This window comes from Stigmatopora argus, chromosome 14, assembly GCF_051989625.1.
Source record: "Stigmatopora argus isolate UIUO_Sarg chromosome 14, RoL_Sarg_1.0, whole genome shotgun sequence".
NCBI classification, from domain to species: Eukaryota; Metazoa; Chordata; class Actinopteri; order Syngnathiformes; family Syngnathidae; genus Stigmatopora; species Stigmatopora argus.
In genome coordinates this window covers 8,925,878-8,942,216 of record NC_135400.1, presented here as the reverse complement: position 1 = coordinate 8,942,216, position 16,339 = coordinate 8,925,878, and the positions used below count along the sequence as shown (strand labels likewise).

General features: G+C 38.2%; 1 protein-coding gene across 4 annotated transcripts; it reads left to right on the top strand.

Annotated features, from left to right (window-relative positions):
* The first annotated feature begins 470 nt into the window (after positions 1-470).
* LOC144088740 (choline transporter-like protein 2) lies at positions 471-15,592 on the top strand. 4 transcript variants are annotated; one of them, XM_077619372.1, is made up of 22 exons: positions 471-652; positions 7,591-7,639; positions 7,744-7,817; positions 7,901-7,985; positions 8,540-8,624; positions 8,763-8,876; positions 8,987-9,047; positions 9,225-9,348; positions 9,573-9,656; positions 10,347-10,459; positions 10,594-10,725; positions 11,358-11,457; positions 11,577-11,669; positions 11,841-11,925; positions 11,994-12,256; positions 12,430-12,524; positions 12,899-13,002; positions 13,080-13,153; positions 13,231-13,301; positions 13,496-13,584; positions 13,664-13,748; positions 14,193-14,751. In XM_077619372.1, exons 1-22 carry the CDS (start codon positions 625-627, stop codon positions 14,396-14,398), a joined length of 2,214 nt encoding a protein of 737 aa, XP_077475498.1. In that variant the 5' UTR covers positions 471-624; the 3' UTR covers positions 14,399-14,751. The 4 variants fall into 4 exon arrangements, with proteins under 4 accessions (XP_077475498.1, XP_077475497.1, XP_077475495.1 ...); XM_077619371.1 differs by lacking the exon at positions 14,193-14,751 and adding an exon at positions 15,003-15,592 and having other exon boundaries at positions 473-652; XM_077619369.1 differs by lacking the exon at positions 471-652 and adding an exon at positions 5,652-6,010.
* The last annotated feature ends 747 nt before the right edge of the window (positions 15,593-16,339 follow it).

Below are 16,339 nucleotides of genomic sequence, written 5' to 3'. Positions count from 1 at the left end.
TTTCTCAATGTGGCTCCAATAGAACAGCCACATAGCTGCAATGACTGAGAGTGCTGCATTTATCCAGGCAATTGTAGGCCTTTGTCTACAATACAAATGAAAATATTTAATTATTAATTCATGTTGTTTGGAAATTAATGGACCAATATAATGAACGCCAACTATGAGGGTCGGGCCATTTTCGGTGTTAGATTACTATTAATTTGCAGAGGATCGGGAAAAAAAGACATCAATTTAAAGGTCTGCTCTATATATTTTTTAAAACTATGCGCTATGTAATGTTAAAACAAAAAAGGGGTACCACAGAAGCTCTAACCATGTATGCTTCCGCCACTTAACGGTATTGTTATGAAGAAGCAAAACACCATCGCGTTCCGCTGTTTCCTTGCTTATTCGTCAAATTTCATGTCACTCATTTGTGTACTGTGCTGTGATTGGTCAGTTTCTCCTGGGAAGAATACCCCTTAGGACAGCGTTTTCGATAGTACAGCAGTCAAGATTTTGGAGTGGACTTTACCCGGTAGACAGATGGACAGAAATCCTTGACGATTATCACTCCGGAGCCTGAAAATACACTAAAGTCATCGCCTATGAGACGTTTTGTGTGACAAGAACACCGATAATATGGAGCTGGAAGAGAAACCTAAATACGGTAACTTGATTATTTTTTGTGGGCTGCTGATGTTCCCCATTTGATTGTGAACAAGAATCGACTTCACATGTCAGCTGTTCCAAACATTGCCACATTAAATTGGGTTATTCTTCGCATTAACACACATCAACCCACATTTTTGATGGGATTTAAAGCCATGGGTTTGATCTTTACTTGCGCGATCTTGCTGGCAACCGCAGACCACTTTCACTCGATCCCACCCTGCTTTGTCTGTATGGCAATTAAACTACAGTATATATATAGGTTTTAAAAATAGCTAAGGATTTTTACCACTAGGTACATAAAGTTCACAATATGATGCCGGAATGTACAGTTTTGAAATACGTTGGGGCGTGTCTTCCGTTGTTGTTGGGCACGGGGTACTAATACATTAAATATCCTTTGCTTGTCCAGTTGGTTCCACATTCCTCGCGTTGGCAGGCAACCAGCCCAATTTTATATATGTATTTTTTTCAGCTTGCTTCTCTGTCCTTCTTGTCGGTTAAAATTGAATAGTTGTCTGACGTTGACTTGTGTTGTTTTTGTGTTATAAACCTATATAATCTACTTTGATTATATGTTATTCACAGAAATACATCAATGTATACTACTGTGTTGTTGCAGATGCAAAATTTCAATCTCTTTTTTTAAAAATTGTGTAATAAATATATACATTTTACTTCCATACCTTCAATTGCATACTGCATGCAGACAATGGGCCAATGACTCTGGGGGTTCTTGTGTGTGTGTGTGTGTGTGTGTGTGTGTGTGTGTGTGTGTGTGTGTGTGTGTGTGTGTGTGTGTGTGTGCGCGTGCGTGTGTATGTGTGCAAATATGATATGTATTTACCTAAATATTTATGTTCTGAATTTTGATACATCAGCTCTATGACAAAATGATTAGTGTGGATTTGTCTACAAATTCCTTGGAGGAAATGACTATGTTTTGAGTAATGCTTGAAAATCATGTGAGTGACAGGAATCATAATTTATTCATATTACATCCCAAAACAAAAATTGACACTCATGAAACCAAACAAATTTGGGTTAAAAACACAAAAAGAGGCAACAAAATCACTTTAATCCTATAATATTATATTTTTTCTCTCGTATTGGGATGTACTGGATTAAACAGTATTTTATGAATACAATGCGGTGATGGTAAGCCAACCAAAGTTTTCCCAAACTTTCATCATCTGGTTAAAAATCATCAATTTTTATTTTTGTAATATATTGCAAACAGCCAAAAAAATTGCACTGTTATTTTTTTTCTATGTCCTTCAACCCTTGTTCAGTTCTTTAAAGTTCATTAGTAGAGCTTTGAGTATAATCACTTTTATTATCTTGGCCTCAGTGTTCAAATGCAGGAGTATGTACAAAACATACACTGTAGAAATGTAGAACAAAGCTGAAAGTAGCAACTGAAGAAAGCTTTTTATTGGTTCTGATCTGAGTACTTCCACATGATGAAGTAATTTTACCCCAAGAAAACTCCAGAATAACAGGATCTGAAACTGCCTTGCCCTGCTGCGGATGAGCTGTAATTAGAGGCCGTATTTAGAAGTGTTTTGAAGCATGATTTAAATTTTATGTAACGTTACTTCTTGTGCCGTTTGTTAACGATTGCATCAGTATCAGATTTGGGCTTTGTATTCCTTTGGTGTTTGATGAGCTTTAGTACAACTTTTTTCTCTGTGATTTAAAAGAAATTCACATATAACTGGAGTTGGTATTTAATATAAAATCATCTACTGAAACATAATATAATCAAAATAATCCCACGGTCCTTGTGAAGATGAGCGGTACATCAAATGAATGAATGAAAATTATGAAATCTAATGCAAACAGTCTGAACACCTTTTTCCGTTGATTCCATCTTCAATTTATTGATTATTGAATTGACAAGATGATTTTGCATTCATCATTTAGAGACAGCTACCCGATGATGCAGTGGTTCTTTTGACTGACTTTGGTGCAGCCTGCATGGGTTCAAATCCCATGGTTGTCTGTCTTTATGTGTGCCCTACAACTAACTGGCGACAAGTTTAGGGTGTAGTCCGCCGTTCACTCGAAGTCAACTGGGATAGGGTCAACCCTGACAAGAGTAAGTGGTGTTGAGAAATAATAATTTAGAGACAGTTTTCAATTGTTTTCTTTGAGCCCTCTAACAGTTATTATTTATTCTTTGATTTTCATAGTCCTTTATGAAGGTAGACTGATTTGGAAAACTGATACAGTTACATACTTCAATATTATTCATAGTCCAACTTTTCTCAGTGCATAGCTTTGGGTTCTAATGCACAGTTACAGCTGAAGTGTTAAGCAAAAATAATGTGTAAGGCAATAACAATATACATTTGAGTCCGTTAGTCAGCTAATTGTAGAAAATCATCATGACTGTTGGAGTCAGCACTAGCTTTGAGCGTTTTTTTCCGGTGCTCAGTGAGCCTTTCAAGCATGATTCCTTCACTCACAACTGCCGCCATGATAAACAAACAAATGCTGATCGTGATCGAATTTTTTTTTTTTAGACCTATGACACAGGATAAAAAGGAATTGTTAAAAACAAATCCATGGCATTGAAATAACTTCTAATTCATGTTTTAACTTTTCAGCAAATTTGACTCCGTATACTTAAACTCTGAGCTTGTCTAGCTGACCTTATATGAATAGGTGATGCTTTTCTTTTTCACTTTAATCTAATTGCTGTCTTTTGAGATTCCTTTCCATCTAGTGGAGAAAATTGTCAATCTCACCCAGGTCAGCTTCACTTAAGGAACTGTGGAGGGAGCGGTCCCATATAACTAGGCCTTCTTATCGCTTATTTCTAAAGGTATTCTTATCCACTATATAAACAATAAAAGCAAAAATAACTGCATGAATGAGTTTATGCACATAGATTCCTGCAGACATCTTTCAATACTTTATTCGAACATGAAAAGACTAAAACTTAACATTAAAAAATCATTTTTACCCTTGACCCCTCTGTCTGACTTATATACCATTAAAGAAAGTGTAAATCAAATTATTTTATTTGGATATTTCTTTGTTTGTTTAATTGGCATATAAAGAATACTTTCTATAATTCATTGTTTCTATTGACCACACTGCCTGCGGTTTGTGTATTTAGATGTTCGATTTTTATCTCCATCCAGATTTCAGCCTGTCAATCTAATTTTGCCCAGGGGCTTCAGAAGTGCAGCTCAGTCCAACCGTGTACTGAAGCGTTTCAGTGTGCAGCGTTCTGACATCAGTGAATGACAGTAAACCACTACTACTTGTTTTGCTGTTATTCTAAATTTGAATTGCCGGTGACCAGCGTCACGTCATTGCAGATATCACGGCCACGGTTTGATCACATGATCAACACGTTAGATTTATTATAGATCAGGGATCTGCCAGTCCGAATAAGAACCTTCGAAGACCTGCTCCCTGCTTTAGATCAAAATGTCATTTGGAAACGTGGTCTAGTATTTGGATTTCTGTCTCACCTCATCTGAGGACTCACAGTGAATCCCTGATGCTGTGCCTCATTTTCATTCTCTGCCCCTGTACATGCCCTGTACTATTCTCAAAATACTCCTTTGTCCCTCAAGACTTGCTTTAGGCCATATTTTGCCACTATCACAGTGTGTATGATATCATTCAGGTCCCCAGAATGCGTTGGCATCATTTGTGTGTGATTCAGTTCTCCACTCCCATTTAAATTAATTTCACTTCGAAGTAGGGGCGGCCCGACGGGAGAGTGGTTATCGTGTCGCCCTCACTGTTCTAGAGTCCTGGGTTCGATTCCAGGTCGGTCCTCCTGTGTGGAGTTTGCATATTCTCCCCAGGCCTGCGTGGGTTTCCTCTGGGTTCTGCGGTTTTCTCCCACATTCCAAATACATGCATGGAAGGCTGATTGGACACTCTAAATTGCCCCTAGGTATGACTGTGAGCATGAATAGTTGTCTGTCTCCTTGTGCCGCCCTGCGATTGGCTGGCCACCGATTCAGGGTGTCCCCCGTCTGGTGCCCATAGTTAGCTGGAATAGGCACCCCCGTGATCCTTGTGAGGATAAGCTGTCCATCTGCCTCGTCACGAAAAGGAACTCTTTTAGTGTTAGGTGCCCGATAATGTGGCTGTTTTTGTCCTTCCGCCGTGAATTGAATCAGTTTTTCACTATTAGATGTCCAATCCATTTGAACTTGGAGGGTTGACATTGAATACAAATTAGTTCATTGGATGACAACCCTCCCAGTTCAAATGGATGAATGTCTATTGCTGCAATGGCAGCCAGCAAATTAAATTAGATACATGTGGAAATGGAAAAACGTGGAATTGGATTAGCTTTCTGTAAAGAATTTTTGACCGACTAAAACTGATCTCACAATCACATCAACCCTGCATCTTCAAAACCATCCCATTAAATTTACTATTAACAATTAAACCATTTCCTTGTATGAATGGATGGCTGCTGCACCTTCTATCATGCAAATCCATGCACATTAGAATTGCTAAATTATTAAAACAACATCAATGAAATGCTTTACTTATATTTGTCATTTAATGAAAATATCTAGGCATTTATTCACACTAGGCTCTGCCAAAATCATGAATTTATTCAGTATCTTTCCGACGTCACTAGTGATGACAGATTATCGACGCAATATCACCGAGGCAAGTTTACATACGTATTTGGATTTTCACAGGTCAATGCAAGCTGAAAGATATGATTATGATGACACTGAGACAGCTACACTACAAAGGAAATGAGTTGCATTTCATCCCACTATCAGAAGTTCCATAGAGATACAGCTAGTAATCATTGTTCCACAAATGTTACACAACTCTTAGTCCACATTTCCCAGTATTTTAAGCACATGTTTTTAATAACATAAACAAACAACTATCTTTTCTTTTCCCCATAAGTTCCTGCCCATTTTTTCACATAGGACACGCCTCTTCTGTGTCCCTCCCAGACTTCCTGCTTCTCAATTTGCACATATTCTTCTCTGTGGAGTAGATTAACAAGAAGCCAGAGAGAGGGGGGACTTCATTTAGAGGTGGGAGGAGTGACACAGGTGGGACCCAGATTGAGAAGAGCCACCCTTGTTTCAGGAAAAACAATCTGGTCACAGAAGGGGGAAAGAATAAGGTGGAGCGTTGTTATCTGGCCAGGCTTACCAGGACAAGTAAAACTGGTTTCCACCCACACGATCCGTACTTGTCCCTGACATTTGAAAAACTTTACGAGTGGAAACAAAGAGCCAGAAGTGTTTTTGGAAGGAAAACAACTGGGGTTCTCTTCACATTTCAACATCTGGCACAGAAAGTTTTTCCAAGATGCCCGAGGAAGGCCAATTTTATGGAAAAAATGGTAATTCTCCTTCCTTCTTTCTCATGCGTCGGAATATATTTTCAGTCTGTGTTGTGTGTTTTGAAATGAAAAGTTTAGCAGTGATTCAATGTTAGTTACACCTAACCTTTGGTTATCAGCTCATCAGCTTTGGGAGAAACGTCTAGGTACCTGTTCCTGATTATGCAGGTGTGCACGGAAGTTGTGAGCCGTACCAACTTTTGGTTTCTTTTTCCTTTTCTTGAACAATTCATCTACCACCACGGATGTGGTAACTGGTTACAGTTTAGAATTGATCTCATTTTACAAAAGTGAACAGAAACCACTGTATTTGATGAAAGCTAGGCCTCGCTGGTCCAACCTCTAAGTACTAAGTGGTTTCAGTTTATAACGTACCAAATTCTACAACAACGTGGAGAAAGCACTGAATTTGCTCAAAGCTCTACCTTCTTAGGTCCTTTGCCTCTCTTTTTTCAACTAAGCAATTGAAAATGACACTGACTGCAGTGTCGTTTTCAATAAACAACAAGCATACCATGTTGCAGGAAGTGGTTTGTCTTAGAGCCACTGTAATAAGTGCTTGCTGCAGCATTAATCTCCTTAAAAGCATCCATAATTTGTATGCAAAGACGCACCTTTGAATACTCTTGGATCCAGACTGTGATCCATTTTACATCACGTGTAAATATCCAATAATCGGTTATACATTTTCTCATTTTATTATTTTACAATAAATAGTATTATCTTTTGATATTCTGATATTTATTAATCTTGTTGTGTCTCATTCAATATAAAACTCATCTTTCCTATTTGAAGTTGTGATACTGGCATTTTCTAATATTGAGTGTTGCATATTACTCCTTCACACTGAGGAGTTGTAATTGAATAAAAATGTCATTTGAACGCAGATCAAAGTAATCAGACCTCCTTGGTATAGAAAAAAACATTTTATTTAAAAATCTTGTTTTGTTTTTGACAAATTTATTTGCAGCCCCATTGCTCTTTTAAATGTAGCACAGCAAAATAACAAGTGACATATTGTGGTTGCCTTTCTTCCCATTTTCTTTCTCTGGTTTTGCTTAGTCACTAGGGAGGAATTTGCTGGGTTGCCAGGCGTGTCCGCCTGTGTGGAAAATGGGAGGAGGCTGGGAGCACGCTGCTACTGTATTCTAAATTTGGTTCCTTTCTAAGAAGTTTGATATTGTATATAGCACTTTTCACCACAGACACAGCTATACCAAAAAGCAGAAAACATGACATGACATTGGACAAAACCAATAATATGATCAATCACTACTCCTATGTAAAATTTATAACTTTGATAGTTAAAACAGTTACAGTTTAAAGTGACTTGAACTCTCATTTTATTAGTTACAAAAGAGTGGCCCTTTTTTAAAGTCTTTCACTGCCATTGACAATAATAGAAGTCTTGTAGCTCTTTTCATCCTTCTGCTGTAAATTCAAATATGTGTCACTAGTTGACGTCCATTTCGTTCATTTGCTGGTAGTTCTCCCGGTTAAAATAGATTGGATGTATATGGCCGCTGATCCTTGTTGTTTTCTGTGGGAATATTGGATAATCCTAGCTCTCATTCTGACAGGTGAGCCTAGGAAGTATGATCCAACATTCAAAGGCCCACTTCAGAACAGGTGAGACAGAGTTGATTAAATTATTATTATCATTTTGCTGATAATGGATGAATCCAAATCCCACATCCTCCCAAAATCCACAAAAAAATTGCTTTTGTCTCCAGGAGCTGCACAGACATTGTATGCTGCATCCTCTTCATTCTTGCCATATTATGTTACATTGGAGTTGGAATTCTTGGTAAGGAGAGAGTCCATATATTTTGTACTCAATTCACATATGTTCTATAATTTGAATTGACCTACAATTCATTTTTTTTAAAGCTTGGTCGCAGGGTGATCCCAGGAAGGTGATCTATCCCACGGACAGCCGAGGCCAGTTCTGCGGGCAGGCTGGCACGCCACTTGAGTGAGTACACAAATACAAGTGTGCACACACAAACAAACACTATAAAAGCATTGTCACAGGCATGATTTTGTACTAATAATTAGTGCCCCCCTCCCGAGAATGTTGAAACCTGCAGTAAATTCTGGAATTGTGGATTCCTGGGGGGAACTAGTCAATATCAATGACACATGCTATTATCAGTCTTTAGGGGGGAAAAAGTCAAATGTTAAAATCAATTTTCTATACCAGTTATCTCCAATAGCCTACCCCACTTGATTTAAATTGAGATGAGCACATTCCAGGCTAGTCAACAGCAGGGGTATCTAAAGACAAATAAACATTCATGTTCATATAGATAATTATTAAAAAAAATCAATAAAACTACCATGAATGTTTTGGGACAAGGGTTGAATGTTGGAGTACCTAGAGAACCCTACATAGCCATAGGCATAAAATGCACAGTTGCGAGACAAGCATTCTAACTATATGTCAACTTTGCTGGCTCGTCAAAATACCTGATTTTCTTATATTCTTGGCTTGGACTTGAAATCTTGTATTATTTTTGCCTTAATCAGGAACAAGCCACTGTTATTCTACTTCAACATCATGAAGTGTGCCAGCCCCATGGTGCTACTGGAGTTCCAGTGTCCAACCACCCAGGTTTACTATTGATCATTCCCGCTTCCACCAAGCAGATCTTATTGCGCATCCTCAACATGTTAATTATAGTGTATATTCATGGGCGTATCACCTGAGGTTAACTAATAACCATGCTCTGCACCTTTCTTTCCCTATTAGATGTGCGTGGAAAAGTGTCCTCAGAAGTTCATGACATTGATAAAAGCTTATAGCAACGGAAAAGACTTTGATTACTACAAGTCCTTCTGCAAGGAGGGCGTGAGTAAATCAATGGTGGGTTTTGAGTTGTGCTCATAGTAACCTTTAAATCTATCATGTAGGTATTTTTAAAAGAAATAAATGTTCGCTCATGCACTGTCTTACCAGTTTGAATGATGTTTCAGGCTGTAACTGAAATCTTAAGCAAGGGCCTGTGTCCTGCCATGCTGACTCCTAGCAAGCCTTGTGAGTTCAGTCTACATGTTTTTGTCAAATCATCCTTTTTACCAATTGATCTTCCTCATTTGGCGTCCATGCATTTTCTGTGAAAACAATCTGCAATTTTAATATTTTTGCAAGGAACATGGAGTTGATGCATAAGATAAGCTTTAAAAAAAAAACGTTTTGGCTTCTTTCTTGTAGTCACCCGTAGATGCTTCCCAGCTTTGGGCCAAAAGGGAGGAGTGATAACTGTTGGAAACAACTCTCACTTTGATGATGGAACTGGCAAGATGAGAGATGCCAAGGATCTTGTTGCTGGAGTGAAGTGAGTGCTTGAGTTGTTATTGCAAAATAAAACAGAGGTTTTCCTCTGCTTAAATGGATTGACCAAGTTCAAAAGCATTAGACCTCGACTAATGACAGACTAATTGTCAATATACAGAAGTTGGATGAAAAGAGATTGCAATCTATCATCTCCAACGGCGCTGAAAATGTTAAATTATATATTAATCTTTCCCTCAGATGATCTCGGTCCTTTTTCCCCAACAGGAATGCAACAGTGGTGATTGAAGCGCGCCAAGTGGTCATGAAAATCTTTGAGGATTATACCCAGTCTTGGTACTGGATACTGATGTAAGATTCCTTCCAACATGTTAAGTTTATGTAAAAAGAATGATTTTCTTGCCTAACTTCTAGAATGGGGCACTACACTCTACTCACAATACAATTCGCCTCGATATGCCAGGGTCACAAAATAACACGTTACGTGATGATATTAAAAAAAATCTTTTGTTTAATTTAGTCCTACCCAGTTTGGTTGGAAATGGTGCTGCCATGATACCTACACCCACACTGAACAAAAATGGCAACTTCCTGTATATGTTTGTGTGTTTTTTTCCTGGGATCAGAATAATCTTCACTCTATTCGCCCTCCACTCCACCATTATTTGTATCCACAGCAAGGTCTGGCTCGAATGTGGTCACTGTGAACATGCAAAGAGTGTTGCAGAGTGAATAATTAATGTAAAAGCTGGAGTTCTAACTCTTAGACTGTCTGTGTAGTGTAAAGCAGAGTAATGTTATTCCAAGTATTGATTAGAGCGTGAACTCCAAAAAAGCGTGACATACATCAATACACTAATATATTTGTGGGCTAAATTGCTCAAATTGTGTGGCGGTGTATTCTACTGTTTACTTTACAATCCTTGTTTTTCTTCCCCAAACTGTGTATCATACTGTTTTCTATTGAGATATTTCACCAAAGGATATTTTATCCCAAATGTACTACCTTTCTTACCTGGTCATTCTTCTCATGCTCTCCAGAGGTTTGGTGATTGCAACGGTCCTTAGCCTGGTTTTCATTGTCCTCCTCCGATTTTTGGCTGGGATCATGATCTGGGTCATGGTAGCCTTGGTTATAATAGTGATAGGATATGGTAAGACTTACTAAAATCACACCCATCCATTGATATTTGGCTTAAAAATTGACTAGAATAACGTTTAACCCTCTAAAGTTGCCCTACTAATTCCAATCAAACCCTAAACATTTGCTACCAAATATTTTACTCAGGTATTTTCCACTGCTACATGGAATACGCTGCCCTTGAGGGAACGCCTGGTGCTGATGTTACCTTGCAGGACCTTGGCTTTCAGACAGACTTTGCCGTTTACCTTCAGATCAGACAGACCTGGCTGGCCTTCAGTAAGTTAAACATGCACTAAGCATATGTAAGCAGATATAGGAAACGTATTGAATACATCATTGTTGCAGTAAGATCTGTTTTCACAGATATTGAGTTTCATATGGCATAGCCCTTAAAGCTGGGGTTTCCAAACTATTCTGCAAAGGGACGCAGTGGGTACAGGACTTAATTCCAACCAAACAACACGAGAGCTTTTCACCAATCTCGTGTATTACATGTGTTCTCAGGTGATTGCAGTCAAGTTTTGGTTGATTTTGATGACTTTGACTTTGATAACTGTCTCTGCTGGATCAATTAGAACAAAAGCCAGGACCCACTGTGGCCCTTGAGGACCGGTTTGGAGACCCCTGCATTACATTTTAAATTGTTACTTTAACAAAAAGCTACCAAATATTTTTTGGTTGTTGTTCAGTTACGTGTTTCTGTAGTTAAGTGCTCTTTATAGTGAGTGTAATTCAGTGACAATTAGTCATAATTGCGTGAACAGATGAAGCCTCTAAAAGAGGCAGAATATCTTCTAAAATGACCAGTCTAGTTGCAATAAAGATCAGGTTTCTATCACATCTATTTAAAGTGTTATGAAATGTAGTTTCAAATGCCCTCTAAAAATGACTTACTTTCTTCTTTTTAGTGATCATTCTTGCCATAGTAGAAGTTATCATTATCCTGCTTCTCATCTTTCTCCGAAAAAGGATCCTAATTGCCATTGCACTCATCAAAGAAGCCAGCAAGTAAGCAAACTCTTCTAGTTGTAGCTGGCAAATGGAGTACTGAACAGATGTGTCGCCAGGAACTTGGTAATTTAATATAAACTAAATGTATTGAAGCGATGACGATGTGTTGTTCACAGGGCTGTTGGACATGTGATGTGTTCCCTCCTTTACCCATTGTTTACTTTTTTACTTCTGACCATAGTCATCGCCTACTGGGCTACCACTGCCGTGTATCCTTTTTCTTAGCTTTATTTATATTTCAAATGAAGTACATGGTTTATTTGAAAGGAGGGGTTGCATTGAAAATGAGGGAAAAAAAGACTTTCTTCTGAAGCCTGAAGAACTAAGCCTAATCTGCTGCATTTATCTTCTTAATTGTTGTCCTGAACATAACCTTTCAGTTTCCTGTCTACTTCTAATGAACCAGTGTATAAAGTTTTCAACGAGACTTCGTGTGAGCACTCAAGAAAAACATGTGATCCAGCTGTAAGTTTTATTCTTTTACATATTTGTCATTGAATATTTTGTGAATTAATTTGCACGTCTATGTACAGAACTACACAACCACTGCCATGAAAGCTCAGTGCCCTGACTCGGAGTGCCTTTTTGCCTTCTATGGGGGGGAGACTGTCTACCACAAATACTTGATTGGCTTGCAGTTCTACAACGTCTTCCTCTTCTTTTGGTGTGCCAACTTTGTCACAGCACTGGGACAGATGACATTGGCGGGGGCCTTTGCCTCCTACTACTGGGCTTTTGTCAAGCCAGACGACATGCCTTCCTTTCCCATCTTTTCTTCTCTCGGAAGATCTCTCAGGTTTGTGTTTTTAAAGTGCACCTTCTTTCAGTTGCTCATTGCTACCTGTGTCTTTAACTCATTGATTGGCTGACAATAGTCTACTACTGATAAAAGCATTTAGATTTAAAGCAGAAGGATGCAAAGCATCACAAGATTGGGTATCATTGTCAATGGGGATTGTATTATTTCAGGTATCACACCGGAACCCTGGCATTTGGTTCTCTGATCCTTTCAATTATCCAGGTCATTAGAGTTTTGCTGGAATATTTGGATCATAAACTTAAAGGTAAGTCACTTCTGTAGACATTTTAGCATTAAGCTGTACTCTTGTGAGCAAGTCTTATGGTTTGTTCAAAACATGTTAAATGAGCAAATTGCACAAAATGGTTACATAAATCATTTGCAAATGTGACTTTTTGTTTGATGTATCATGAGTCTGAACAATGGGAAATGACTTGCTTTGATTTCCACCATATCTGATTAATATATAGGCACTATTATTGTCCCATAAACCACATTTTTCCAGAATGACTTTTGCGCAATTCTAAAACATCCTTCTATCGTTTGCATGTCAGCATCTGATATTTATTCCTCGCTCAAAAATCATTTTGAGATATTGACTCACTTGTTAATGTTTTGTTTTTCCACCCCTCATTCCAGGAGCCCATAATAAGTGTACTAGGTTTCTCATGTGTTGTATGAAGTGCTGTTTTTGGTGCCTAGAGAAATGCATCAAGTTCATAAATAGAAATGCCTACATTATGGTAAGTTGGATGCATTTGATTGACCCAACTCTACGTATTGCTTTCTAATAATATGTATTTCAATATTTGGTCTCTAGGTGGCAATATATGGAAAAAACTTCTGCACATCTGCCAGAGATGCCTTTTTCCTACTCATGAGGAACATGATTAGGTTTTTATGATATTTCTAAACCTAATCTATTTTCACCAAGTTGAACACAAGTCACAATTCTTTTTTTCCCCATGTAGGGTGGCTGTGTTGGACAAAGTAACAGATTTCCTCTTGTTTCTGGGGAAATTGCTCGTTGTTGGACTCGTGGGTGAGTATTGTCTGCATTCTTAATGCTGGTTTAGAAAGGCTTACCAAGCACTTCACTCTTTATAGTTGTGCAAACTAATATTGATTGTATATAACTTATTGTTGGGCTAACAACTCTTTAGTGTTGATGAAATGTTCCGATGCAGTAGAAGACAATGACACCGTTGGGTTAAACTTGTTTTTTGACCTTTCCAGGTGTCTTTGCCTTTTTCTTCTTCTCTGGGAGAGTGAAAGCATTTGAGGACACTGCCCCCCATCTCCATTATTACTGGGTACCGATTCTGGTGAGTCACTTGAGTGTCATTGTAGTCAACAATTTCTGATATGAATGCTTCCTCAACTAATCGATTTTGTTTTGTTTAGACTGTGGTCGTTGGCTCCTATCTCATTGCCCATGGATTCTTCAGTGTGTATGCTATGTGTGTGGACACACTTTTCCTCTGCTTCTGTGAGTAGTAGGACCTCCTTATTCATGCCTCACGACGTTCACGCACTGTACGACACACACACGCGCGCAGATTTAAATTGACAATAATGTTGAACACAGAAAAACAACTGGGGGTGTTGTGCGTTTGGTGTTGGCTGTCTGCATGTTAATGGTTTCCATTAATGAAACTACTATTTTATAAAAAATAATAATAACATGCTCTGGCTTAAATCTAAAATATGTAATTTGTTAAACAAGAATTGATTGTGGGAACTTTTTGCTTGCTTGCCTGCTATTTGACTGTCTCTTTTTGTCTCTTCCCTCCTTGCTTTCCTTCACGCCCCTCAATGGATTTCCTCTTTTGCCTCTCTGCCAATTTTAATACTTTCTCACCTTACTTTCATTACTAAATGTCTCATGCATTCATTAACCTTCACACATTTATACACAAACACACAAATTCAGGTGAAGACCTGGAACGTAATGACGGTTCAGCAGCGAGGCCTTATTATATGTCCACTACTCTTCGAGAGATTCTCTGGAAGAACATGCCGGATGGTCCACCATCTTCTGCTCAGCTACAGGATGAAGAAAACAATGGGCAGCAACAACAGACTATTGAAGAGGACACATCTTTAGTAGTCAGGAGTTATTTTGACCAGAACACTTAGATTATTCTTTAAAACTAAGGAGATGGGTCTCATTTGGGCATGCTCAGAAGTGGCAAGTATCATAAACGGGGGAGGTTTATGGAACATTGGACTTATTTTAAGGGTGCTGAATACTTGACTCAAGACATGTCTCTAAATTACATGTGTGGAATGTCTCCACTTGCCTGGAGTATTCAACGGAATGGTCGTAGGTAACGTATTTATGCTCCTGGCCAGTAGCCATTTGAAACCACATATGTGCCTAACTTCGTAATTTAAAGATCGCCTGAATGCATATTTGAATGTCAAGGTTTAGAATTGATCAGCTTAAAAAAATAGAAGTGTACTAATAAATGATGACCCAGGAGCTTTAATTGCCTTGTACCGTGTTTCAGTTTTTACTGTGAATTTATATACAGTAGTTTGATGGTAAAAGCCCATAACTAAACATGTTTGGGAATGTACTTGATATAATAAAGTAAAATCAATGGCTAAAAGAATGAAGATTATTAGATCAAATGTGCTCTTCGAAGTAGTTGGAGCGTCTCCCATTTATTTAGTACAGTAAAAAAATGGTTCCAATATTGTCAAAGTGAACAAACATCTGTTTTTTGTCTTTCTTTAGTGGAGGATCTTGAGCGGAATGACGGCAGTCCTGAGAGGCCATACCTCATGCCAGAGAGCCTCCGCAAAGTCCTGAACAAGAAGAACAAGAACACCCCAGCTCAGTAGTGTGACTGGTAACTACAATCAGAACAGCACCAACAAATCTGAATGCCTTATAGAACCCTCAGGTTATAACCAACATGTACTTTGTTTCATATGAGAAGTCTGAAAGAGGGTTTACATTCAAAGAAGATGTGCCGTGCATCCCAAATATTTATTTATACTAAACAGCCCCCTGAACTTAACATTGTCTAAGCTTATTGTATATTTGCAGTGCAGTAAACATCTACACACCAGTTAATGCACCAGCATGTATATTTTTTTTCATAAAAAGTGTGTATTAGTTTAGCTTTTGTTTTTACGTATATAAATATTCCTTTTTGGGGGTCGGGTTTGCTTTTGTTTGCATGTAACAACAAAGCTACAATGCAATTAAGTTCAGGGTGTCACATTTTGTATTGCTCTTTATCGACACGTTTTATTGATTCTGTATATGGCGTGAAATGCAAATGTTTTTGAAATTAAAGATAGTTTTGTACTTTCATTTAATCTCTAGCATTAATCATCAATAATTATTAATCTGAGGTTTACTGGCAATAATGCCTGTATACTGTGTACTACAGTACAAATAGTTCAACTTTTTATCAAAGATTCCATACATTTTGGAATATTTAACCCTTTCATCGCCATCAACTATGACAGATGCCCAATCAGGTGGCTCTTCTTATCCTGCTGCTGAGAATGTCATTAGTCCAAGTCCAATACATTTGAACCTGAATGTTCATTTGCTGCCCTCCCAATCCAGATAAATTACGATAATTATAACTTTAGGATCTGCAGTTTTTAAATTCACCATCTACATTTAAATTGAGGACTATGATCCAAGTGTATTTAAAAGTATGCCATTATAATGGTACTTGGAGAGTCAAGTATTTTAGGAGCTGGTACTTGGGTGGTAAATTGTAAAACCACTGCTCTGTATTAATTTGTTTCTAGGTATTGATATATGCTTCAGAATCCATTTATATAAGTATTTTATGAGCCTCCTGTGTGCTGCAGGATATATGACTTCATTTAGTTTTGTTTGGCCTCTACTCATAATTCAGGAGATGCATCACAAAAGGTTGTTTTCTCAGCAGATGTGCGTCATCGTTCCTGAGTGACTAACAAAGCCTGCTGGCTAGCCTCACTCCAGTCTCCATGGAGAACACCTGAGCAGCCTGAGTAGAGCCCTTACAAGTGGCTGGTATTCACTTGATACTAGTCATTGTGTCTCTGGCAACCCAAAGGACGATA

What these genes read in the sequence shown, in the direction of transcription:
- LOC144088740 (XM_077619369.1), top strand. Translation starts at nt 5,977, where the DNA reads ATGCCCGAGGAAGGCCAATTTTATGGAAAAAATG. An exon ending in AGGGCGTGAGTAAATCAATG is followed by an intron (nt 8,877 to 8,986) that starts GTGGGTTTTGAG and finishes ATGATGTTTCAG; the next exon opens with GCTGTAACTGAAATCTTAAG. An exon ending in GCTGACTCCTAGCAAGCCTT is followed by an intron (nt 9,048 to 9,224) that starts GTGAGTTCAGTC and finishes TCTTTCTTGTAG; the next exon opens with TCACCCGTAGATGCTTCCCA.